Source organism: Galeopterus variegatus, unplaced genomic scaffold (assembly GCF_000696425.1).
Source record: "Galeopterus variegatus unplaced genomic scaffold, G_variegatus-3.0.2 Scaffold123, whole genome shotgun sequence".
NCBI lineage: Eukaryota > Metazoa > Chordata > Mammalia > Dermoptera > Cynocephalidae > Galeopterus > Galeopterus variegatus.
The window spans coordinates 349,162-375,982 of NW_007726234.1; the positions used below are offsets into that span (position 1 = coordinate 349,162).

At 44.6% G+C, this 26,821-nt stretch overlaps 2 protein-coding genes across 2 annotated transcripts in view; one reads left to right on the forward strand and one right to left on the reverse strand.

The window, feature by feature from the left end:
* Positions 1-5,614: 5,614 nt before the first annotated feature.
* Positions 5,615-11,155, forward strand: MED28 (mediator complex subunit 28). The gene is made up of 4 exons (XM_008588226.1): positions 5,615-5,854; positions 7,608-7,674; positions 8,376-8,488; positions 10,126-11,155. Exons 1-4 carry the CDS (start codon positions 5,696-5,698, stop codon positions 10,321-10,323), a joined length of 537 nt encoding a protein of 178 aa, XP_008586448.1. The 5' UTR covers positions 5,615-5,695; the 3' UTR covers positions 10,324-11,155.
* A 5,407-nt stretch (positions 11,156-16,562) lies between these two features.
* The window catches only part of FAM184B (family with sequence similarity 184, member B), a 72,395-nt gene continuing 62,136 nt past the window's right edge, over positions 16,563-26,821 (reverse strand). Inside the window, exons 15-19 of the mRNA XM_008588322.1 lie at positions 23,785-24,427; positions 21,758-21,875; positions 19,832-19,936; positions 18,613-18,812; positions 16,563-17,749 (exon numbers count right to left, since the gene is read on the reverse strand). Coding sequence (XP_008586544.1) covers positions 17,656-17,749; positions 18,613-18,812; positions 19,832-19,936; positions 21,758-21,875; positions 23,785-24,427 — 1,160 coding nt within the window. The 3' untranslated portion in view covers positions 16,563-17,655. The remainder of the gene's footprint in view (positions 17,750-18,612; positions 18,813-19,831; positions 19,937-21,757; positions 21,876-23,784; positions 24,428-26,821) is intronic.

A 26,821-nucleotide genomic window follows, 5' to 3' on the forward strand; every position in this document is an offset into this window, starting at 1 on the left:
TGGTGTGGCTCTGATATGTACTTATATATTACAATAAACCCAGTAACTTTATTATAACATAACTTGTCTCATTTGGCCATGTTACATGAACTAAGTAGTTAAATTGGGCACAGCGATAGAGGGTTTTTCATTTTGTTTTCTTTTGTTTTGCTTTTTAGTGGCTGACCAGTATGAGGATCCAGGCCCTTGGCCTTGGTGTTACAACACCATGCTCTAACCACCCGAGCTAAGCAGCCAGCCCCAATAGAGGTATTTTCTCAATGCTAACGATCACTTTAGAGCATTTAGTGATTGAGCTTAGCAGTTATGTAATAGTGGCCTGGCACATGTTTTTCAAAATAAATCAGTCATGAAATAATAATATTAGCTAACTATTGCAAACCTACCATCTTCCAGGCACTGTTCTAAGTGTTTTCCTGTATTAAATTTTTGAATCCTGGGCTGGCTGGTTAGCTCAGTTGGTTAAAGAGCATGGTGTTGAAAACACCAAGGTCCAGGGTTCAATCCCTGTGCCCCCAGCCACCCCCCCAAAAAAAAAATTGAATCCTTACAGTAACCCAGTGAGGTAGGTACTGTTTTCCCCATACAGCAGATAAGGAAAATGAGGCATGATGTCAGCAACCTGGTAAGTGGTAGAGTAGAAAGTTAAACCCAGGTGGTCTCCTCTAGAGCTGGCATGCTTCACTGGTACACTGTAATGCTTTCTTTCAGTTCAGTAACTTGAATGGGTGTCGAATTTATTTGAAATACTGAAGAAACAAGACCATAAAAGGAACTGTCGGTGGGTAGACTCTCCTTACCTCCTGGGACTACAGCCAATCAAGAGAATTCCATTTGTGCAGATTTAAAACAACACTCTTCTTTTTTACTTTTGTATCAGATGGATCAGTTTATCCATGAATAGGATCAATGCCCTTTTTTTAAAGACTTTGAAAACATTTGGTGGGAAAAGCTGTTTATTATGTCAAAAGCAGTTATTTTTAACATTTAGAAATTTTGACACATCAGAGGACATTATACATTAAACTGGCTTATAGAGAGGGAACGGTAATAGGCACACACATTTGTGGTATTAGAAGAAAACCAGGCAAGAGCAGTGAGTGATCCCAGGTTCCCCTGGGAATCCAACTTCAGAAGCTACTTCATCAGGAGTGGAATCAGAGGATTGTAACAACCAGCTTATGAAAGAAACTAAAATCAGATTTCAGGGAGATTCACAAGGCCCAGAAGGCTTTGAGAGAAGGTTTCCTGGCAAAGTCTTTTTATGGACAAAGAACAATAGAACTCTTGTGTTTATTAGTGTGTAGGATACAGAAGGCATAGCACAGGCCCTTGTTTCATGTGTTTATCTAATCTGGCTGAGATGAAACCTGATAATTGTCATTGCACGTACATCCTGCTGCCAGGCACTTCATACCTGAGCCCTTTGCTGATCCTCAGAACTACGCTCTATGTCCCTATCTGCATCAGCTAGGACTAGGCCTGGCTGCATCACCGCCATGGACTCGAGTCTCCTCCATAATCCCAGGTAGCTGTCGAGGTTGAAGGCCACATGAAGTTGAGGAAAGGGAGCAGAGTAAAAGGGTGCAGTCACAGTAAAATTAAGATTTTAAGGAGTTTTCACTGAAGTCCCATATATATACTTTGCTCATATCAACCAGAGAAAGCCATGGCTACTGCAAGGGACTTTGGAAAACCTAGATTAGCTGAGTGCATTGTCACTGATAGAAAGGGAGAGAAGAGGGCCGGCCCGGTGGCTCACTCGGGAGAGTGCGGTGCTGATAACACCAAGGCCCCGGGTTCGGATCCCATATAGGGATGGCCGGTTCGCTCACTGGCTGGGCGTGGTGCTGACAGCACCAAGTCAAGGGTTAAGATCCCCTTACCGGTCATCTTTTTAAAAAAAAAAGGAAGGGAGAGAAGAAAGGAGATGCCTTATGAGCTTGAAAGTAAGACATGGAATAGAAACCAGATCAACAGATCTGCAAAGTCCAGCATCTGTGTGTCCCAACACATGGCATTGAGCACAAGAAACCATCACAGTACAATCTAAACCCTTGCTCTAAAAGGACAGTGCATGTTGGAAGTGCAATGAGGGCAGGAACCATGTACTGAGTTTATTGATGTATCTCTGCTTGTAGCACATGACCCGAACCACTGTTGAGTGTCATTTTTGGTTGAATGAATAGATGACAAAGGAGACAATGTGATAAGAGATGAACTTCATGAAATCTTGGGATGCTTGGCAGTTAAAGGAGGTTTTAGAACTACAGCAGAGTAAATCCAGTGATGCCCTCATACCCTCCAAAATCAAAGAAGTAGATGTTTTACTATTGGGGGTAATTCATTGAACTTTCAAAAGAAGAGAATAGAACTGAAGCCACCAGAGGTGGGAAAGGGGGAAGGGGAGGGGGAGTTAGCAGGAAATCGGTAAAGGGCTACAAAAAATGATTACATTTGCATAATTTGAATATACTAATTATCCTGATTTGAGCATCACATATTGCACACAGGTATTGACATGCAACACTGTTCCCCACAGATACGTACAATTATGTTTCAATAAATATAAATTAATTTTTAAAGTAAAAATGAAAGGCTGGCTGGTTGACTCAGTTGGCAGGAGCATGGTGTTATAACACCAAAGTTAAAGGGTTCAGATCTCTTTAACTGGTACTAGCCGGCCACCAAAAAAATAAATAAAAATGAAATAAACAAAAATAAGAAAACAGAAAATAGTTATAGTTTTAATAAAAATATTATTTCTGTTACCATAATGGGTTTATCAATTTTTAATTGATATTTTTAAATTCTCAGTTTTAATTTAATAGATAGATATTAGCAGACATAACTCACATAAACAAAAGTTTTGGGGACCTCAATAATTTTGAGGAGTGTAAAGGGGTGCTGAGACCAAAACAGTTTGAGAATTGCTGGAGTAGACTAGTTCCCTCCTGGTGTTCTCTTTTGATTCTTTCAATCAACAAATGTTTTATTATGTCTGTCTACACCAGGCACGGTTCTGGATGTTGGGGACACAGGTGAATAAGACAGGCAGGCTCTGACATGATCAAGCTTGCATTCCAGCTGGGGTGTGAATGTGTGTGAGACAGAGACACGCAGAGAGAGACAAAGCAATTGAGTCAAAGAAGAAAAAAATTAACAAGATAATTTCAGATTATGTTTAAGTACCATGAAGAAATCAAACAGGTAAAGTGTGGGTCTAATTCAGACTGAGGCTGTGAAGATGACCTTTGATCTGAGCCTGATTGGCAAAGAGAAGCTCCTTTGATCACTTCTGCCCACTCTTCGGGCCCTGTTGGCTTCCCTGTGGTTCCTTAAATATGCCAGGCAGGATCCTTTTTCAGGGGCCCCTCTGTCTAGAAAGCTCACCTAAATTTTCACTTCACTCACTCCAGTTCAGATATCCTAGGAGCAGTCTTCCCCAATCATCTATCTCAAAGAACCCCTCCCCTCCCCCATTACTAGCCATCCCCTTACTGGGCTTCATTTTTCTTCCTAGCACTTATCTCTACACAATATTGCTATATATATTTAAGCATTTCTCTCACTCCCTCCAGAAACTTGAGGTGGTTGCTATAACCCAAGATCATTCAATAGTGCCTGGAACATGGAGGGCCCAATAAGTGTGCTTGTTGGGAAAATAGAATAGTTTGGTCAGGGCCCTTGCCTCAGGTCCGGTTGGGGGTGGTGCAGCATTCTTTGTAAGCAAATTTTCTGTGGGGGGTGGAGTTAGTGCGCATGTGTGCCAATGTACCTTTTTAGTTTTGCTGCTATTCTTGTGTTCTTAGAGAGACAGAGAGAGCGAGAGAGAGAGAGAGAGAGAGAGAGAGAGAGAGAGAGAGAGAGAGAGAGAGTTTTAGTGAAGCAGGCAGGCAGGTGTTTGCCTCGGGCATCTGCCCTGCGTGGCCATGCTTTCCAACCTATGGCTCCAAGGACCTTTTGGCTAGTTACCTAGCTCATAGACCTGCATGTGAGGGGTGTGGGGACCCAGCCTGGCATGTGAAGGGTTTGTGACCCAGTCTGTGAACGGGCTTGAGGGGTCTGTGGGCTCCAGACCCAGTCTTAGCTCTACAATCGGCCCAGTCAGCGGGATTACGGGCAGGTAAAAGAGCCTGACAACTAGCGTGGTGGAGTAGCTTTACAATTGGCATCATGAACAGGATTAAGAGCTAGACAATTTGCGCCGTGAGGATTCCAGACAGTAGCCATGGCCCCACAGCGCTGCATAACTAAAATTATATATAATCAGAAAAAAAGTTATTTGTCTTCTGAAAACATAAGCTAGTGTTATAAGCATACTATTAAGAGATGAGCACAGTGACTTTCTCTGAGGCAACCATAAATATCTAAAGAGAGCGTTACCAAACGCAAATCCAGCTGTCTGCCACCAAAGCAAAACAAAACACTCTAAAGTCAAATGTTGGTGAAAAGGTAAGGCAGCTTTATTTAGGAATTCTGGCAACCTGAAAGAGATGTTCGGCTGACCCTTTTCAAAGGCTCAGGTAAGAAGGTGGGGGTAGTGGAACGTGGGAAGATTTATTTTTATTTATTTATTTATTTATTTATTTTAAAAAGATGACCGGTAAGGGGATCTTAACCCTTGACTTGGTGTTGTCAGCACCACGCTCACCCAGTGAGCTAACCGGCCATCCCTATATGGGATCCGAACCCGGGGCCTTGGTGTTATCAGCACCACACTCTCCCGAGTGAGCCACGGGCCGGCCCTTATTGCAAACAGGGAGACACATAGTCAAATTGCCCTGAGAAATCCATTTCTTTCTTTCTTTTTTTTTTTTTTTAAGATGACCAATAAGGGGATCTTAACCCTTGACTTGGTGTTGTCGGCCCCACGCTCACCTACTGAGCTAACTGGCCATCCGTATATGGGATCCCAATCTGTGGCCTTGGTGTTATCAGCGCCGCACTCTCCCAAGTGAGCCACGGGCCAGCCCCGGAAGATTTAGTAGAGAGTCAACTTTTTTTGCAGAGTCTAGATGGCTGTTATCTCATAGCTGGTCCTGCGTTTTCTTGTTAGCGCCCGGGATCAGCTTTTTCTTGGAACTCTGCCAATCTCAGAAGAAATGTTACTTTTCCAAGGTACTGATTAGCTCTCAACACTTCCCCACCCCCCCACCCCCACCAGAATTTAGGGAGAACATCGCCTGTCTTGTTCCCGCTCTAACCAGTGACTGGATTAGCAGCTGGTACATGTACTGGATGAGCACTGGGACGTGGGCTCTCAACAAATGTTAGTGGAGTGAAGGGGCGACCTCCTCTTACCAACAGGTAAACTGCGCCCGGAGGGAGAAAGTGACTTGACCAAAGTCACTCCCTGAGTTTAGGGCAGAGTCTGGGCTGGCACAGCAGTGTCCTGACTCGCTGGAGGCGCTCGCTCCACCGTAGTTAATAATTCTCTTCTCCACACAACCGTGTCAAACGCAGTCAAAGCCTTCATTTCTCAAGCTAAGCAAAATAAAAAGAAAAGACACCCAGCCTCCGAGAGGGTAAGGAAGGAGCCACCGAAGACCAGAAGACACAAGTCTTTCCGGGTCACCCAACTGACCTCTCCCAGCGCCGGGTCCCGTCACGTGACCCCAGCAAACGCGTATGTCACGTGAGCAGCGGCGCCGACGCCCGCGCAGGCGCAGTGGGCCTCTTCCGTGTGCCCGGCATGGGGACACCGCTCGGTGGTATGTTCTCTGGGCAGCCACCGGGGCCCCCGCCACCCCCGCCGGGACTCCCGGGCCAGGCTTCGCTTCTTCAGGCAGCGCCAGGCGTTCCTAGACCTTCTAACAGTACGTTGGTGGACGAGTTGGAGTCATCTTTCGAGGTAAAATGAGACAGGGGAGGCCTTGTCCCAAGGCCTCCGGAAACGTAAGCTGCGCGTGCGCGTGGTGTCTCCGCCCAGCACCCGTCTGCAAACGGGAAGCTGCAGCTCAGAGAGCGCAAGTCACTCTTTGTCAGCGCCCCAGTGGTTGGTGTTCTACTCAGGTCTGCTGGCGGAGACGCTTGGAGTTGAAGTTTGCTTATCCCGCAACCTTGAGACCCGCACGGGTTCCCAGCCGGCTGTTCCCTGCCCTCGCGTTCTTGGTCCCTGCCCTGAGCACCCTTCCCTGCATCCCTGCGTGTTTAGTACGAGCTCATTCCCTTAGGAGCGCAACGTTTCACTGCTGCGTCCTATATCCTTTCCTCTGGGCTTTACCCTTAAACGGTCCTAAAGTAATGGGACTCTTAGAGTGCTGTGAGGAGCTTGGCAGTAGGGGCCGAGGAAGGAGGAAAGCTGGGGGTTAGGGAGGGAGCGAGACAGATAATCCAGTGTCTGAGTTCTGCCCAAGGAGTTTACTCTGTAGCAGGGAAGGCGAGGTGTGTGCTGAGGGGAGATGGGGAGTGGAGAGGTAAACATAAGTGCTTGGGGGCTTTCCAGTGGTCTCTAAAGTGGAGTATGAGCCTTTAAAATAATTTCTAATTGGCGTTGTCTTTTCCACATTTTGAATCCTAGTTATGTGAGTTTTTTACTGCATAGTTTTTAATTGACTGTATTTTTGTGGCTGCATGGGCAAAATGCTTTTACTATAGAGTGTACAATCAAAGGTTTGGAGATAAATAACTTAAAGGACAGAGAAATCTGTTCTGTATGGGAGAAGGAGGGATGCCTTTGCGGTGGTGCTAAGCCATAAAGGAAAGGAGTGGGTGAGCTTTAGAGCAGCATCTCCCATTGTTCTTCAGGTGAGGTGGCTCTCAGTCATGAGTGCTTGCTGAAAGACTGTAGAAGTCAGCTGACCATCAGCACCCTGTTGCTTAAAACTCTTTAGTAGCTGCTTGTCACTCTTGGAATAAAACCAAGGTGTTTAGTGTGGTTTCCCAGGCTCTACATGTTCAAATGTCTGCTTCAGACCCAGTAACCTGGGTGTGGCTATCAAAGAAGGCTTCCTAGAGAGTCTGAAACCCAAAGGAGCATTTGGATTTAGCCAGGGGAAGGGAAGTGGAAAGGGTGCTAACTGAGTCCTCCCTCTGCTGCTGGGTGATCACCCACCTAGTCTTTTCTCAAGGCTTAATTCAGAGGCCACATTTTTGTGGAACTTTTGCTGTTTACTTCCTTGTGTTCTATGTGGACCTCAACTCCACTGTCTCCCGTGGCTCGTGACACCTGCTTGCCTGCTTCTCATTTCTGTTTGGGTAGAGCGTGAGCCTGAGGGGTGCTATTTAGAAAAGGTAAACAGGGACAGCCTTTTTGAGGAGATGACAGTTGGCCTGAATCCTGAGTGGGTGATGATACAAGTTGCGGAAGCATTGGCAGGAGGGACCGCCATGGGGCTGGAAGAGAGTCCTGGCCTGGTGTGGAATGAGATAGTGGGGAAGGAGCAGAGGTGGTGCCGGCTCATTGCTAGGCTCTCCCTCCATAGGCCTAATTGGGAATCAGTTTACCAAGTATCTTCACTGGCATGATGTTCTGTCATCTCATGTGCAAACCCAGATGCTACCAGCTCATTGAATGACTTCAAGAGAAGTTATGTCTTACTCTAAAGTAAGATTTTTATTGTGTGATTGATATTTTTCTTCTATGATATGATTTTATCACACAGGCTTGCTTTGCTTCTCTGGTGAGTCAGGACTATGTCAATGGCACTGATCAGGAAGAAATCCGAACTGGTAAGCATTCTCTTACTAGACAACGTTCTTGGCTTCAGCAAGATTTCTAATTGATGATTTACCCTTGATGTGTTTCAGTCCTGTTTGTATCCTAAGAGAACTTTTCCTGGGAATAAGATTTATATACATAATTTCTATGAATTGCTGTTTCTTTGGTCAGATTATCAATTGACATCTTAATGTCACTGATAATGAACCATTTATAATGAACTTTTCATATTGGTACTTGGTAAAGAAGACTAATAGTGTATAGTGCTTTAAAAAAAAAAGAGTTGTAATTTTTTTTTTTTTGCATGGATGTTAAGAGAAAAGTCTCTTGTGCTTCCCCTTCAGTCCCCCAAGTTCTGTCCCTAGAGGTAACCAGAGCTTCTGATTTCTTCGTACCATATTTTAAATGTACTATTTTAAACTGGAAATTGTGATGCTAATTGCTGGATTTCTGGATTGACTTTCTTCGGAAGACCTCATGGCTTTTGCGTTGTGTTAAAGTCTCTATTTCATCGGATAAAAGCACAAATTATCTGCTATTTAATGTTTGTTAACACATGAGAAGTTAGAGGTCATTATTATTACTGTGGCCAAGATTAAAATCCTTGATACATCTGTGAGAAGGTGCTGTTTGATGTTCAGACTTTTTATTTATGATGAGACATGTGTGTTTAGTGTTTTTCGTAATTTAATATTTTGCTCTTTTTTTTAAGGTGTTGATCAATGTATCCAGAAGTTTCTGGATATTGCAAGGCAGACAGAATGTTTTTTCCTACAAAAAAGATTACAGTTATCCGTCCAGAAACCAGAGCAAGTAATCAAAGAGGTACGAACTCAGTTTTAGGAAGAGCACGTCTTGTCAGGAGTCTGTGCTTAAATGAGATGTACTCATTTCCCATTAGTTACAGCAGGGTTTTATAGATTAGCATGAAACATTGCTGGTTGCCAGTGTTCATGATACCTGCACAAGTAGTGATGCCAGGGAGTAGGGGCAGAAAGCAGAGCTTCAAACAGAGCAGCTCTGCTCTTTCTTGTTTCATAATAGGCTTTCAAGGAATATTTTTCTTTTTTTCTGTCCTTTTTGAGACCGGCCGCACCGCGCTCAGCCAGTGAGCGCTGTGAGCGCACCGGTCATCCCTATATAGGATCCGAACCCACGGCAGGAGTGCTGCTGCGTTCCCAGCGCCGCACTCTCCCTAGTGCCCCACGGGCTCGGCCCAAATTTGACTAATTTTTAAAGATTCATATTAAATCACACATAGATGTCTTGTGAAGTAGAATGAAAGCTTTGTCCAATTTCATCTGTCCTTTTTGAGACCGGCCGCACCGCGCTCAGCCAGTGAGCGCTGTGAGCGCACAGGTCATCCCTATATAGGATCCGAACCCGCGGCGGGAGCGCTGCTGCACTCCCAGTGCCACACTCTCCCGAGTGCGCCACGGGCTCGGCCCAAGGAATATTTTTCTTAAAGAAATGGTTCTTCTTCATGGAAAAGGTTGAAAAGCCATTAGTGCAGGTAAGCTTATTTTGGACAAAAACTGATTTATGTTCCCAGTCGCTTTACCCAGTGCCTTACACACAGGTAGCCAAAGAATCAGAAAGTAAATGTTCTGACCCAGGCTCAAAATCCTTGAGCCTCAGGATTTTGTTGATCTCAGTTTGAAACCGGGGCATTTGGAACTGTGTTGGAGTTGCCACCATGACTGGGAAGCTTTAATGTGAAGGAGTGAAGAAACGTCCTGCCCATAAGGCCAGAGATGCCACCAGTGAGAAACAGTAAATTGAGATGATCGGGTTTTGGCAGTTTTTGAAGTAACTACTTCCACAAGCTGACCAATTAATCAAAAAGGCTCTTTTCATTCATGATACCAGGGTAAATGGTAAGAAGATGATAGTCTTACAGTTCATCATGTCAGATTGTTTCCTGATGTGAATACTTGAATAACAACACAGGTGTGTTCAAGGCCAGTTCTCAGCAAAGGGTTTATGCTGGTGTTCATAAAAAGCTTTGAAAATGTGATTCTAACACTTCATAATCTGAAGTGATGGAGCAGTGGTGTGGGTTCTTGTAAACAGTTGTTAACGTGTTTTAGGTTCTCAGTTTTCGGTTTTCAGCAGGTTTTCAGCAGTAGGATTTGGACAGGGGTAGTGGGTGGCTGTGGACTAGAATGGGGAAAAGACTGATTTCTTTTTGGCTGCACTTTGGTACTTTCTGAATTTTGTAACTTGGCATATTATTCATGCAAAGAAGAATAATTAAAAAGAAAAACTCTTAGTGTTAGTTAGACATCTTCCATTGGAAGACTTGTTTTGGCTTGTTCAAATACTAGAACCAACCACAGTAATAGGCATAGTATGGTTTAATGGATTCTCTGCTTCGGATTTACCTCTTAGTGCTCTTAACAAATCAAGAACTGTATTCATTTTTCCTGAGTTTGCTCTGACTTACTTGCTTTCATCTGTAGGACGTCTCGGAACTAAGGAATGAATTACAACGGAAGGATGCGCTGGTCCAGAAGCACCTGACAAAGCTGAGGCATTGGCAGCAGGTGCTGGAGGACATCAGTGTGCAGCACAAGAAGCCAGCCGAAATCCCTCAGGGCTCCTTGGCCTACCTTGAGCAGGCGTCTGCTAATATCCCCGCACCTCTGAAGCAGACCTGAGTAAAAGCTGAAGGGGTCTGGGGTATGAGGCCGCCCTGGACACACAGTTCTGCCAAACATCCCTTCTTGTGGACATGGCGTTTTGGAAGAACTTTTTACCAGAGAATGAGTTAGTTTTAGTTTTATGTGCCCACTTAAAATCTTTCCCAATTTTTATAAGCTGTTAATTTTTTGAGTACTTTATAAAATGCTTATAGTTTTGGCAAACCACGTAAATTTTTTTGTCTTAACAGAGTTTATTCTGTTAGTGTGATGACACTTACAAATTCTTTATTATTATTATTATTATTTGTTGCTTGTTTTTAAACAAATTTTTGTATGACTTTTCAGTTAGATTACTTTATATGATCTGAGGGAGAAAAATTACAATAATTTGAGAGTGTGGGGATGAGGATTTGGTTGGAAATCTTTTATGAGAATTACCCTTCAGTGGTAGTGTTGAACAATATGTAAACTTGCTGTGTGTCAAGACTTTGAACTACCTCAAGAAGAGGAATCTAATGCAATAATGTTTGTAATTCTTCCAGAGCTCTCTGAATGAGGATATTTTGCACATATGTAAGATGATCAAAATATCCTGGGTTAGCTTAGTAATATTACAGTAGGATCCTTAGGTTGATGCTAATTTTTATTTGGGGTAAGTTTGTATTTTGTGTTGTGTTTATTTACTTTTTCTTAAGGGGGAGGGGTGTAGTCAGAGCAGTGATATGCTGAATTTTGTTACGTTCTGCCGTAATGAATCAGTTTAAGGGGACAGACTGTTCTCAATAGCATGACAGTTGGGGCATAAGTGTGATATGAGGGGTTAAAGTTTGCTGTGATGTCTCCTTTAGTTTTGAGTTTTGTCTGTTTGTGTCGTTTTTGTTTTACTTTTTGAGAGCAGAGACAGTTTCCAGTAAGGAAGGTTTTGCTAAAGGATTTAATTCCAAGGGCCTGGGGTGGGGGGTGGGCTGCAGGTGATCCTGGGCTGCTTAACCTCCACAAAGAGCCTGGAAAGTTGGGGAAGATATTTTACGTTCTTGTTAGTTTCATAGGTCTCCTCATGCGCTGTTGAGAAATACAGACCAGCATTGTTTCTGGCTCTCAACGGATGAGGTTTTCCTTTCTCTGTTTTATACAGTCTCTTATGAGATTACATCCCTTTACTCAAAACAAATCCTCTGCTGTCTTCTGAAGAGGCAGTACTTCTGAGGCTCGGTGTCATGGCTAGTTTTATTTTCTCCAGCCTCGAAGGCCCCTGCCCACACGCATTCATGTCTACTCATGTTCCTGGTCTGGAACCTGATGCCACCTGGTTTATGAAGCCTCCCCATGCCCAACACAGGGTTTTTTTTTATCTCTTCTCCTGCCCTGGCTTGTTTCTTCCTTGTGGGTTAGTGATTCGAATCTGGCTTTGTGCCCTTGCTGCATTGTACAAGGGTGTTATAAAAAGTTTGTGGAAAAATAGAATTACAAGGTAATACAAATCTTTCCACAACTTTTTGAAGTACCATCCTATATGCATGAGAATTAGGCATTACTCCTCTTGAATATATCAGAACCATATGTTATTTGTCTTTTATATGTGATACTTATCACTCATTTTTGTCTGTGTTGTGTACATGATATCTGGCACATGGGCCAGCCTGAGTGAGAATGTATAGATTAAACAAAGCTTGTAAAAGTTGTTTTCACTTACATTATATGACTTCAAGGTTGTTAACATGGTTATTTCATGCTAATTAGGAGCTCTGATCGGCTGATTGGCAGCTTTACATTTCTTAAAAACCTAAATGAACAGGCCGGCCCGTGGCTCACTCGTTAGAGTGCGGTGCTGATAACACCAAGGCCACGGGTTCGGATCCTATATAGGGATGGCCGGTTTGCTCACTGGCTGAGCGTGGTGCTGACAACACCAAGCCAAGGGTTGAGATCCCCTTACCGGTCATCTTAAAAAAAAAAAAAAAAACCTATATGAACTAATTAAGTTTTAGGCAGCCTTTCAATAATAGAGGGGTTCTCAGTGAAGATTGGGAACTTATATCGGTGCTTGGTGAAAATATTTTGATTAATGTATGTACTAGTTATTGCCATTTCTTTATTAAATTCACAGGTTTTCTGTCAAATAAAGAGCAAATTAAAAATCTTGTCTGTGTGTAAATATCTTGCTGGTTGATGAACATAGAAAACACTGAGCTGTTGTATCCTTGGGAGAAAATCATAAGCCATCCTTGGGGGTTTCCTTTATCTTCCCACTGCCTGCACATTAACCCACCCACATCTTCGGGGCAGCTCTTCCTTCCTGTTCCATCTGCTGAAGTGCCTCCCTGTGTAAGATCTACCTTCCCACATGCGTCAGGGTCTCCACCCGGGTGCCTTCCCTAGGGCTTAACCCCTGCTGTGATTTTTGCCCCCTGCATCCTCCATCCATGGGGTCCTTCCCTACAGCTCACAAAACCATTCATCTCTCACCTTCAGTGTTTCCCTTGATGCTGGAGCTGCTATGAGTGTTACTGGCTACTTCTGCTTTTGCCTAATGGTGAGGGATACTTCTCTATCTTCATCTTTACTTGAACTTACTCTTTTTTTTTTTTTTTTTTTAAGATGACCGGTAAGGGGATCTTAACCCTTGCTTGGTGTTGTCAGCACCACGCTCACCCAGTGAGCAAACCGGCCATCCCTATATGGGATGCGAACCCGTGGCCTTGGTGTTATCAGCACCGCACTCTCCCGAGTGAGCCACAGGCCGGCCCTTGAACTTACTCTTTAAAATATCTTTCCTTCTTTTCTCTTTCCTCTCCTACCCAATCTCTAGCTGTTGATATTCCTGTGTGTTTGGTCCTGGGCCTCTGGAGCCTGTGGAGGAGCGCTGCTCAGTTCTCCCTTCAAAACGGCTGCTTTGAGGAGTGCCCTTACAAAAAGCCCTTGCTATTGGGGACCCACTGCTGTGTTCCCACCAAAGTCATGGGGGTCTTGGAGCCAGGTCATTTCTGTCCAACATGGGACTCTAATGAGCAGGCTTTGGAGCTTTGGAGCTTTGGAGCTTTTTCCCATCAACCTGACCAAGACGTCTCAGAGCTATCCTGCTGTCAGATCCTTTTAACCCATCTCCCTTGGCCCTCCTTTCACAGGTGTCAAACCCGCATCCGAGTCCGAAGGCTCCTCCTGCATTCTATTTTCTTGCCCCTTTAGCTTACACAGGTGTTTCCTTGAGAAGGTGGAAAAAAATCACCTGTCCTTGATGTTCAGAAGCTGACCTACCACTGCTTGGCCATGCTAGTCTTCTGTTGGACACCAAGTCTCAGAATACCAACCTCAGGCTGGCCTGTTAGCTCACTCTTTAGAACGTGGTGCTGATAATACCAAAGTCAAGGGTTCAGATCCCCATACTAGCCTGTCACCAAAAATAAGTAAGAATACCAACTTCAAACAAAGTTGATCTGAGGCCAGATAAATTAAGGTAAAACAAACCACTTCATAATTTTGTCAGCTCATTTAAAAAAAAACCAAAACCCACAAGGTTACTGTGCCACCCACAGAAATACCAAACATCCTTCTGGCTAAAAAGAATAACTGGTACTTCTTTCACCAGTTACAACTATCTAGCTCACCTTCCCTGTAGATGAGATTTATTGAGATACTCAGAATTGCCCCCACTTTCTGACAGCATACAAGCTACAGTGGATACCTGCTTCCTTAGCCCAACCAATGCCCAAATCCTAAAGTAGGTTCTAATAACTGTCTTTCTGAGAAGTCCCACCATTCTCTGTGATGAGGGTTCTCCTTCACTGCAACAAGTAATAAATTCAACTTGTTCAACTGCAAGTGTGTTTCTGGGGGTCTTTGAAGGCATTGCTAACCCCAGTGGATTTCTTGCACTTCTAATTGCGTCTTGGGACATGCTTCCTTGGATGTGGTCTGAGAGCAGGCAGTAGGATGGGGTTTGGGGATTGGCTCACTCACCAACCACCTGGCAATGAGGACCCATCCTGAGTGGCATGTGAGGTAAGGACCGTCACCAGCACAAGGGAGCAGCCCAATTGCTGAAGATTCCATCAGTGGTGCCCTGGGAAAACATCCTGGTGGAAGGGAACACGATCAGTGTGAAGATTCAGGCATGAAAGGTAAGGGAGAATCCTGCACACGAGGACAGCAGAGTTGGCTGTTGTTATCACTACAGTGTCTTTACTGCCTGCTGAGGGTTGAGAAAGTGAAGGTGGTGACCAACTGAAGATGGTGACCACGAGTGCCAGCGGCCACTGGTTGTCTCCTCAGGTAGAGCAGACAGCTGAGGAGCTAGTAGAAGGTAGTAGATAAAAGACAATATTACGTCCTGGGGGTGGAGGTGGGGGTGATGGTGGAGATTAGTGCTACCTTTAGGAATCTAAGGGACATCGGAAGGCGGTCCCTATCTCAGCTGTGTTTAATTTGCCAGCCTCACCCTTGCAGAATCCAGATGGGTCCTGGAGAATGATTATTGACCAAGTAGCCTCAATCACAACTGCTGGGTCAGAAGTTGCATCAATGCTGGAGAAGTTAAGGGCTCAGGTACATGGGACGCAGCCATTGATGGGGTGAATCTGTTCTTTTCAACCCCAATTAAGAAGCAGTTTGCATTTGAGTGGAATGGACGATATTCCTTTCCCATTTTGCTCCAGGAATATGTTAACTCTTCTGCCCTCTGTCATAATACTACAGCCTGTAGAGATTTATCATAAAATCTTGTTGTTTCTCCCCCCTAACTCTATCCTGAATCAGATCATTTCTCTTCATCTCCACTGTTACCTCCAAGCCACTCCCACCATCTCTAGACCACTCTGCTCTTCAGAGATTGATGAAATCAGATTATGTAAATGGAAGCAAGAACAGTGTTTTACCTATCAAATTGTTTCTTTTTGTTGTCTAGTGAGAGAATTTATTTACTGCTGGTGAGGTTGTAAATTGCTAGAAACTTTCTAGATAGTAATTTGGCAAAACCAAACAAAAAGTGTGTATCCTTAGATGCCTTACTTCAATGCTCAAGGAATATGTCCTAAAGAAAAAAATTACAGAAGCATGCAAAGATTTAGTTAACAAAGTATAATTATTGCAGGGTAGAATCTAAAAATTCAACAAGCTCACCTGCACTAAGAAAGGAGTCAAGGGCCGGCCCGGTGGCGCACTGCGACAGTGCGCTGCTTGGGAGCGCGGTGGCGCTCCCGCCGAGGGTTCAGATCCTGAACATACAGACCGGTTCCCGCTCACTGGCTGAGCGAGGTGCAGGAGCAACACCGAGGGTTGCGATCCCGTTGCCGGTCCCGGTCCGGTACGGGCGCGACACTGAGGGTTGCGATCCGTTGCTGGACACGAAAAAAGACAAAAAAGGAAAAAAAAAAAAAAAAAAAAAAGAAAGGAGTCAAAACAGATGTAGGGTCTCAGTAAGGTTCTATCCCTGCAGAGGTATCAAGCTAAATTAAAGGGCAGCATTATAATGTGCAGCCTGCTGTACTAGTCATTGGGAGTCACACAATGTTGGGAAAACATTTCAACACACAAAAGTAGAACCATCTGTATGCAGTCTTTTTTGAAGCACAAAGTAAAAAAAAAATCCTACAATGCTCACTGCTATGATTTGAATGCTGGTGTTCCCCCAAAACTCATATATTAAACTTATTACCCAGTGTGATAGTATTACGAGTGGGACCTTTGGGAAGTGATTAAGTCATAAGGACTCCACCCTCATGAATGGGATAAGTGCTCTTGTAAAAGAGCCTTAAGCAAGCTCCCTTGTCCCTTCTGCCATGTGGGGACACACAGTAGGAGCCCTCTATAAAGAAAGGGCCCTCACCAGATACCAAATCTTCTGGCCCCTTGATCTTGGACTTCTCAGTCTCCAGAACTATGAACAAGAAATTTCTGTTGTTTATAAATCACTTAATCTAAGGTATTTTGTTATAGCGACAAATGGACTAAGACACTCACCCTAAGCAGTAAAGAAAAGACAAAATATTTGGTACTGAAAATAATATGACATGCTACATGTATACAAGTATTCACATTTAAAAAGTCTTATTGAGGCCTTGTTTTGATTAGGTACTAAATTTACTTTTAATTTATGAGTTTAAATTTTAATTGCGTTTCTCTCACAATTTGTAAGTATGTAATCAGCTACTTTTTATTTGAAGGTGATCTGATCAAGGTTAATATTGAACTTCCTATTTCCAAGCTCTGTCTTCATCTAATTTTACCTTTCTAGGGAAAAGCAATACAAATCACAACCATTTTTATTGCCCAGTTGTTTAAAGTTTTATTCAAAGAGCAAAGATCTGACAGTGCATAGAATGAATATTTGTGGGCCACTGCTGAGCCAGCACCAAAGGATTGAGAAAATATTTTGCCCACTAAAAGCTGTGTTGAGTCATGTTGCTCCATCAGAGGGTGAGACAATTCAATGTGGACTGACAGCAAGGTCAGCTCGCAAACAGCCACTCCCAGTTCCATTTACCCCACCAGGAGTCCATGCAATGGGGAAGAAATGTCCAGGAGGCAAACGGCCCAAACCCAAAGGCCAGGAGTTCAGGAGATCTTTGACTTCAAAAAACAGATAGTCTAGAAACCTCTACAAATGACCGAGTTGACCCTACAGTCACTGAAATAGAGGTACAATGAGGCGAGGCTTGGTTATCCACAGAAAAACCTTTCCGTGCTTAATTCCCATTCATGATCAGTATTTTTGCCCATATTATTTTGCTTAGTCCTCACAAAGCCCCTCTTGAGGTAGGTGTTATTTTGTCCATCATCTGCTGCTTGTCCTAGACCCGGGAAGTCAAAATATTCAATCCAAGCATGCTACGGTCCAGTCCTATAGTTTGTTTTTTTTAATTGGCTTTCCTGTCTATCTTAAACTTGATTTTATTCCTCTTCCTATTGAGGTTAGATGTGCATTTTGGAATTATATCATTTTACATAGAAACACAACTTTTTAAGTGGAGAGGACTAGCATCCTAAGGAAAAACAAAACCGCTTTTAAAGCAGACCATGGAAATCACAAAGTCTGATATTGCACTAAGTGGAGTACTGATGTTATGTACACTAGAAGGACAATACGTAGGTCATTAGGAACATTAATAACATTTTCCTGTGGGGGCTTTTTAATAACACTGGTTTGTTTAATGTCAAGAGTTTTTTTAAATGAACTGTTCTCACAATGAAACAGTATGAAATGTTAGTGCCAAAATTTCTTTTAGCTATCATAGATAAATAATATTACAAGCAAGTTATTTGGTTGGTTGATTTTAGTTCATTCCTTCAATCAGACATTTTAAAAGAAATGTCTTTCAAGTGTTCTGTTTGTGATGTATCCCAAAGATCAGTTTAGAAAGAAAAATACTTGGTAAACCATTCCTGGTGCGGAGAGCCCTGTTTCTGCTGGGCTTCCTTGGGTTGGGCTGTTTCACCATCTTGTGTCCTAAAAACAAACAAAGAAGGTTTCTTACATGATTTTTAAATTATTCAGTAAACAACTTAATACCCATCATCTTGTCAGGGAATGATAACTACCTCATAACTCTTCAAAAGATACCAGAATGTGACTGGCTAACATTAGTAGCAGAAAACAAGTTGTAAAGGATGGGGATGGGGAGGGAGTGTCTGATTTCCTCCTGTTAAAACAGAAGATCCTCCATTGTTTGGTCTATTGTTTCATTTAAAACTTAGTGGTTGTGTCTAAGATAATTATGCACGATCAACCAAACCTACAGATTACAAGGCTTTAAAATTCAAGATGATACAATAAATCTTGAGAAATAACCTTAATAATAATAGTGAAAATGTACTGAACACTTCTGTGCCACGTCCTGTGCTAAGGATGTCCTATGGATTAGTTCCTTTAGTCTCGCATCAATCTGATGAGGTAGGTGCTGTATCATCTGCATTTTAGAGGTGGGGATAAGGAGACCCAGAGAGGTCAAGTGACCTGCCCAAGGCCACACAGCTAAGAACAAAGAGGACAAGAATTTAAATCCAGACCTCAAGGCCAGGTGAAGAGAGTCCACCTTCTGTGTAACCCACACTGAGTTTTCAGCTAAGTCATTCAATGTCCCTTGTCTAATCATCCATGAAAAAAGGCCTTCTGGAATCTGTTAACAGCAATAGTACCTCTTCCAAAGAATGACATGGTTCCTCCTCTTACACAATCATTTCTCCAAGGCAGGGCTTGTTTTGCTACTCTTTATATCTGTCCAAATGCAGGTATTTAGCAGGTACCCAAAAAGATCCTAATTTCCCTTCTATTTATGGGGAAATGGAATAACAGCATCCACCACCCCCTACCTCGAGGCAGTTTTTGCATCTAGAGACTGGGTGGGTTTGTAAGGCCGGCCACAGCTGGGGCTTGGGTCCAAGCTGGGTGACTTGGTTATTGGAGGGGCATTGATCCTGGAGCTCAGGTCTCCACTCAGAAAGTTCTTTGCGTAAGAGGCGAGGTTTGGCACACTGACCACTCGGCTGGGCACTTCCTCCATTTTCTTTTTCTGTTTGTATTAAAGGAAAGGTCTGTTAGTGCCACACACACAAAAAAAAACTGTATTATAAAAGTAAATAAGGCCCACCCAACCAAAATTATATGGGAGAGGAGGCAACAATTTTATTTATATACTTACGTGTTATCTTTTTAAAAGCATTTTACCCTCCTATTTTCATTTTGTGTTTTAAAAAACACAGGTCCACAAACTTCTGAGACAAATACGTTTTGTAATTCAACATTAAAAAAAAATTTTATTTTAGAAGGCCTTGTAAGGGCCGGCCCGTGGCTCACTCAGGAGAGTGCGGTGCTGATAACACCAAGGCCACAGGTTCGGATCCTATATAGGGATGGCCGATTTGCTCACTGGCTGAATGTGGTGGTGACAACACCAAGTCAAGGGTTAAGATCCCTTACCGGTCACTAAAAAAAAAAAAAAAAAAAAAAAAGGCCATGTAATACCCCAGAAGGCGCTGGGCCCACCCTGTCCTCAAATACATTAATACTTCTAGAGTGAAACTTAAATTTTGTCACACTATGAAGGACACATAAAAACTATAAATAAGGTCACATCAGTTCTGGTCACATTAGGCTTACTGTCCTGTGAGATAGTTTAAGAAACACCAATTTTTAGAGTTTTTAGGATTTTGTGATATCAGATAAGAGACTTGGATATGAATATGCTCATCATAACAAATTCCAAGACTATGTAAGGAAATAAAGAAGTAGAAGAATACTACTCTCTCCCCTCTCCTTCCCATCATCCAGACAGAACGATTATTAATAGTGACACATATTTATTGTACAAAATTTGGAAAATACAAAAACCCATAAAAAATAAAAACCACACATAATCTGCCCAGCCAGATATAACACCATTAAGACTTTGGACTATTTGCTGTGGGTCTTTTTTTTTCAATTCATATTCCTCTGATTATATACCAGCCCATCAATAAAGTGCAGTTACCTTTAGAAAAAATAAAACCAGCAGAATTGTATAATGCATTAGCACCAGTAGAACCAACTTACCTTCATGGAAGGGGTCAAATATCCTGGGTGAGGATTGAAAGAAAAGGACCGATTTCGATGGGACATTGCGCTGGGGAATGCTGCGTAGTGAAATCTTCTCTCTTCCTGAAAAACCAATACAACTGAGTCTAAATGGGCCTAACCACACAGCACTGTGTTTAACTTGAAGGGAAGATGGCTTCTGAGGGCAGAATACAGAGTATAGGGAAGTCCAGGGGAAGGAGGGGAAGTCAATGGGAATCTTGCTGCCTGCCACTAGAGCTTTGAGGAAGCACCTTTACTCCTGGAGCCTTTATGTCCCCAGCCTCTCCTGTAAAGGAAAGGGCAAGCTTATGCCTTAGGGATAAGCCAAGTATTATGCTAAATATTCTTAGCATCTGAGAGTATGAGTCCACTGCAAAAAGTTAATAATTAAAAGAAACAAAGAAAAACTCCAGGCACACGAAGGACCTTTTTTCTTCCCTTTTTTTGTTTGTTTGTTTTACATTTATATTGTAGACATTTTCTAACATATGTGAATGCAAAAGTAGAGGGTAATGAAATCCATCTCCCACTTCAGCAATTATAACTATATGCCAATTTTATTTGTGTGATGTGTCATCTTCCACTTTTTTCTTTCCTGCTATATTATTTTTAAAGCAAATTCCAATCATCATATAATTCCATCTGTAAAAACGTCAATATGTATTTCTAAGAGATAAAGACTCTTTTTAAAAAAAAAATAACACAATAGCTTTGTCACACTTAGCAAATGAGCAAAAATTCCTTATTAATATCATTAATATCCAGTCATTGGTTAAGTTTTCCTGAGTAAGTTGTCTTATTAGTGTCTTCACATGAAACAATGTAGTGTGGCTGGGGCAGGGGGCAGGATGGGGCGTGTTATGAGAGGAGTGTGTGTGTATGTTGTGGGATGATGTGAGGCTGGACAGGCCCTACTAAGACTGTGGATTTTACACAGAGAAGGATGGAAAACCATGGGCAGGGGCTGGGAGTCAAACAGAGCTGTGCTGTGATCAGACATATTTTCGTAAGATCGCTCTGGTTGCTATGAGGTCAACATGGTGGGGGCGAGCTGGAGCAAGCAGAGAGACTAGTTCATGGATTCTCCATTATGCATGTGAGAGATCATGGGGCTTGCACTTAGGTGCTGGTGGTGGAGACAGTGGGAAGTGGCTAGACACATGTGGCTAGCTAGGTCTCCTGCCACCTTCTCTGCAGGCCACATTGACAGGAGTGAATCACTCTGTCCCTAGAGCTGAAAGTAAACCACTAGGATCTGTCCCAGCTGGGGCAATATAAAGAACTTCTGACCAAAGTGCGGGGCCTGGGGACGCTGGGTGAGAGCCTAAGGAAATGGTCAAGGAATGAGGAGACGTGCAGGTGGGGAGGGTGGACTGCAGGTAAGGGCAGGAGCAGATGGAGGGGAGGGACATTCCAGATAAATGACCACGAGTCCTTGGTGCCTGCTGGATACAGAATCAGAGGGAGGTGGTGATAACTTTTCGAGGGGGGTGGCTTTGCTAACTAGAAAAGAGGTGGTCATTTTTACAAAAGGAAGATCAACAGTAACTTTTTTTGTTGTTGATCAATTCTACTAAAATTTAAGGCAAATAATTCTAGATTTTCCCAAATTCTGTAGTTTAAAAAGAGCTGAACTAACTCAACAGCAGGTAAATGCTGTTGGACTTGAGAGTAGAATGCTTTTTTTTTTTTTTGCCTTCTATTTCCCTATATTAATTTTTTTTAGTGAGCATAGTGTTTTAAAAAAATAATAGAAAAAAAACCAATGGATTCTTTGTAAGGTGGAATTGTAGGCACTCAGAGAAATGCCAGGAATGAAGCGAACACCCTCCTGGGGGAGCACTGCAGAGTCCAGGCCGGGTGCATGGCCGAGACTGTGCTAATGTCACCCTGTCGCCTCACCGTGAGCTGTTTGATGATTTCCTCCCTCTCCTTCAGGCGGGTCTGCAGACGGCCTATGAGCTGGAGGTCTTCGGGCCTGGACGTGCCCTTCCCTGGCTTTTCTCTGGCATCTTTCAGTCTGTTGTGAGCAGGCATGCGGTTAGTCCCTGTTACAGCAGTTCCTCAACAAGGAGGGGGGCACAACGGGACATGATGGGGATGCTGTCGTACGTCCTGCCTGGTCAGCCCAGGCACAGACAGCAGCAGAGGCTTGCCCCAGGCCACCGGGTGAGTTGGCTGAAGAACCCAGGACCTCAACTTCCAGTCTGACACCTGTTAGCTCCCATGAGGCTGCAGGGCCAAGGAACCAAAGGCCCATGTGTGTACACAGATGCTGCCCTGAGCCGGGCTTCAAGAGCCACCGATGTTGCTGGGAGAAGAGCCTTGGGAAGGAAAATGCCCCCCACTCCACCCGTGGTCAGCAGGTCAGGCTAATGACAACGTGACTCTGGCACCTTCTGCTGGGGGACACACAGCACAACATAAGCTCGTTCTTGGGCAGAGCAGCTAAGGCGGCAGGTACCCAAAGCCCCTTAGCCTGACGCCAGAGAGAAATAACTCCCTGGATGGTGGGGGAAGGGGAGGACGTGGGTTGCAGATGACCTACCAACTGGAGCTGATAAGAAGCCAAGGCTTTGGGGTGGGATGACTTGGGCTCTAATCCTGGCTCTGCTTTTTTCTAGCCATGTGACCTTGGGCATGGCATTTTGCTGGTGAGCCTCAGTTCCCTCCTTTTTAAAATGGGCATGAAACTTGAGTGTTTGTGAGGATTCAGTGAGATAATGGGTACCCAGCATACAGTTAAGTACCATTAGACAGTAGCTGGTAAATCCTTTCACTGTCACTTCGGTATAATTTGCTTTGTATTGCAAATGGTAGAGAACAGTTTTTAAGAGTGCAGAGTGAGAGTCAGACGGGTGACATTTAAATTCACTTAATGCTGCAGGACCTCGAGCAAGTGGCTTCACCTGTCTGAACCTGGATTACTGAAATCACCTTGTAAATAGGCTCCCTGCCAATCACTACCCTCCCCCGGACTCCTCTCAGCAGCAGGAAGGGACTGTGTCAAATGGCAAATGAGACCATGCCACTCCAGCTCAAAGCCTGGCAAAGGCTTCCCAGTGCACTCTGAACACATCCAAACTCCTTCCCATTCAGTGCCAGATCTCCTCACCATCTCATTTCCTTCTACTCACCCTCTTACCCACTCCATTCAGCCACAGGAGCCTTCTGGCTGTTTTCAGTCACGTGAAGCAGGCCCCAGGGCCTTTGCACTGGCTGTTCTCTCTGCTTAGAATGCTCTTCCTCCAGATGGCTCGCTTGGTCTCTTGCCTCTTTGTACTTAAATGTCACCTCCTCAGAGAAGCCTTCTTTGCCCACCCTTGCCACTCTCTGTACCCTGATCCTGTCATCCAGCCCTTTCACCACCTGCTATGAAGTTAAATATTTATTTGTCTGCTACTTCTTGTCTGAATCCTTGTCCAGAATTGGTGGGTATTATGAGAGCATGGTCTTTATTTTGTTCCCTGCTGTAACTCCAGAGCCAAAAACAATGCAGGGAACATAGTAGGCCCTTAAGAAATATTTGTTGAATGAATAAACGAATGTGTGCATGCATGAGGGGCCCATGCTTTCTTTATCTGTCAGTGTACATAACAGTTTCCACTTTGAAGGACGGTTGTGATGATTAAATGACAGATGCATGTTTGAACACAGCAAATGTTCATAAAAAAGTAGCCCCATCCTTCTGATTTCTTCCAAGTGTGAGGGTTAAACTGAGGCCAGGATTCAGTGCTCTGCATGGAAAGGGAACGCAGCCTCATAAAATGAAGGTGACCAACCATCCTAGTTTGCCTGGCACCGAGGAGCTTTCTGGAATTCGGGACTTTCTGTTTTAAAACCAGGAAAGCCTAGGGACATGGGATGAGTTGGTCACCCTAATAAATGGTGCTAATCCCTCCCAACTTGGGGCCCAAGGCCTCACTTACTCGGCTTCCAGGGCAGCCAGCCGGGCCTGGAGCCGTGCCTGGGCACTACTGAAATCTGCCACCATAGCCTGCATCTCTTTCCGGTGTTCCTGGCGAAGTGTCTCCACCTCCCCGGCCCGCTGGGCCTGCTGATCCTCCTCCAGCAAGCTGCAGGGGATGGAAGCAAATGGCTTGTCCAGGCTCTGGGGACTGAGCCCCTTGAGTCTGGGGTTCATTCCTCCCTCTGCTTGATGCCTGGTTTGAGTCTCTGGGTGGGGGAAGGTTATGAATCTGAGGTCAGAACAACATGGGAAGGAGAGCTGGGGTCTCTGAGTTGTGGGGTCCAGGACAAGCCCCGCTGTGGGACCCCTTCTCAACCCCCCCTTCATTCCATGAAGGACAGCCTTCAGGGGAAGGGGTGGAGAACAGCCCTGGGGGAGAGTCCCAGAAAATACTCCCTTCACATGGGGCAGGTGGAGGCCTGGAGGCTGAGCTTCTCTATTAGAATTCCTGCATGCTGGGACCCTGAGACCGGGGAGACCACTAGGCCAAGGTGGAAGAGCTGGGTGGGACGGGGTAAGGGAGCAGCTTTTAGGGCCAGGCTGTCTGTGTCTGTGGCTTCCTCCAGCACTTCCTAGCTGCAGGACCTTGGGCAAGCTGCTCCCTGCTCAGTGTCTTCATCTGTTAAATGGAGGGGACAATGGCACCTATAAGTAGGATTGATACAAGGAAGAATTGTGTTCATACATGTCCAGAACAGTCCGTGACACAAAGCACATGTCCAACCATTAGCTATCATTCTTAACCTAGAGGAGTGGCACTACAGGGTCCACAGGCAAGCCTCAGGGGTCTGTCACCCTCAGAAAGTACATGCAAATTTTTGTGTGATTATATCCTTTTCCCAGGAAAGGGGTCACTGCTTTCCTCACTTGGAATGGGCTGTAACCCAAAATGGTTAGGAGTCCCTACTCTGTCCAATCTCCTTATTCAAGGGACTTGCCCAGGGTCACATGGTAAGTCACTAGTGGAATCTAATGTGTTCCTCCTTGGCCAGGCAGACTCACAGCTGCCTCTGAGATGAGCCTTAGATCTGCCATTTTCTTGGGGAGGGAGCCCCCATGATCTCAGCCCAGTTGGGGCCTGAGTTTGTTCACAGCCACATGAGCCTGGTCGGGGAACTGCTCCCCCACTCCCAAGTATAGGACTCAGAATGACCCCCTCCTCCTGGTGGCAGCTCTCCCCCTCCACCTGTACTGGGCATTAGAGTCGTCTGGGGCCTCTGTCCACATCCAGGCTCCTGAGCCCCTCCTCAGACCTGCTGCACCTGCGACTGACAAAGCTCCCAGGGGATGGGGGGGAGGTCCAGCTGGGAACCCAGAGCTACCTCAGGCCCACAGGGCACCCTCTCCCTTGGTTAACCTTAGCCAGGTGCTTCTGCCTGGAAAAGAGGATTCCCCTGACATGAAGAATTCCAGGGCCTCTGGAAAATTCCCTCATCCTGGCCCTTTACTGCAGCAAGAGTGAAGGATTCACAGATAAAGGACTCATGGTCGTACTCAAAGTGTCATCCAGGTGATTTGGCATCAGCTTCTCCTGGGAATTTGTTAGAAATGCAAATTTTAACCAATTTTAATTCATGCTAATTATCAGGTTCTACCTCAGCCCTACTGAATCAGAAATGCTGGAGAAAGAGTCCAGTAATACATTCACCTAGCCTTCCAGGTGATTCTATTGAGAACCATAGCAGCTGACATTTCTTGAGTCAGTGCTATGTACCAAGCATTGTTCCAAACACTTTCCATGTTTTTGTTTTGGTGGCTGGCTGGTATGGGGGTCCGAACTCGTGAGATTGGTGTTACCAGCACCAACCACACTCTCCCAAGTAAGCTAACCGGCCAGCCCACACTTTACATGTTTCCTTTTAATTCTTCCAAAAACCTATGAGCTAGGTCCTGTTACCGCCCCCCCCCGCCCCCATACTCTGGGCAACTGAGGCATGGAGAATTTAAGAAGCTTGCCCAAGGTCATGCAAAAGAGGCAGAATTATGTTTGTTAACCAAAGTGAAAACCTCAGCCTTCCCTACACCTATGTATAGCAACGTGTGATGTGTTTGATGTGAAGCAAGTTATATGACCTCCCTGAACCTCTTTTCTTCACCTTTATAAAGAAGTGGTTGTGAAAATAAAATGAACAAGTACTTCCAAGGCTCAAAGCAGTTTTGGGCCAACAGAGCAGTGTTCAATATAAATAATGGACAAATAATAGGGAGAAAAAGGGGTCCTCTAGACATTAAAATGACAAAAAGGGAAAATGATGAACAACTTTATACCTGGGACTGGGACATTCAAAAAGGTAAATGAAGTGGACAGATTTCTTGAAAGTTACAAACTGCTAAAGTTCACTCAAGAAGAAATAGATAACCTGGAAAGTCCTTTATCTATTAAAGAAATTGAATTTGACTTAAACATCTTCCAACGAGGGGGAGAAAAGGCTGTGAGTTCAGGATCGATAATAAGTTATTAACTTCCACAATCTACCCAGTGCTTCCTCCACGCCCGGGAGTGCCCAGCCTCTTGCACACAGTTCACAGTATTTTACAGCAGCCCTGAGAGGTGTCACCCCCGCTTTACAGATGGGGACACACGGTCTGGGAGAGGTTAGCGGGCTCAGCCCAGGCCACACTTGCAGTTAACAGCACAGAGCTAGCTAAGAGCGCACAGCCCTGTGAACTGTCCCACCACACTGTCCCCCTACGGCTGGATTTGAGGACACTTTTAGTGTCATTTAGGTCTGGTCAATACCCCGCTGTGCAAGGAAATAGTTCTCCTAATTCAGGGCAAGTCCTCTGCAGTTCTGAGATCTAGGATCCCTAGAGCACTGGTACTTTCCACGGGGCGGAGGAGTGACATCAGTGAACCGCTAGTGCACGAAGGAGCCTGCGGCGGGGGACGCCCACGCCCGGTCTGGCGGCTCCGCGGCCGCAGGGTGGGGGCGGGACGCTGGGGCCGACCGACCTGCGCGGGTCGCGGAGCTGCAGCGCCCCCTGCCGGCGCGGTC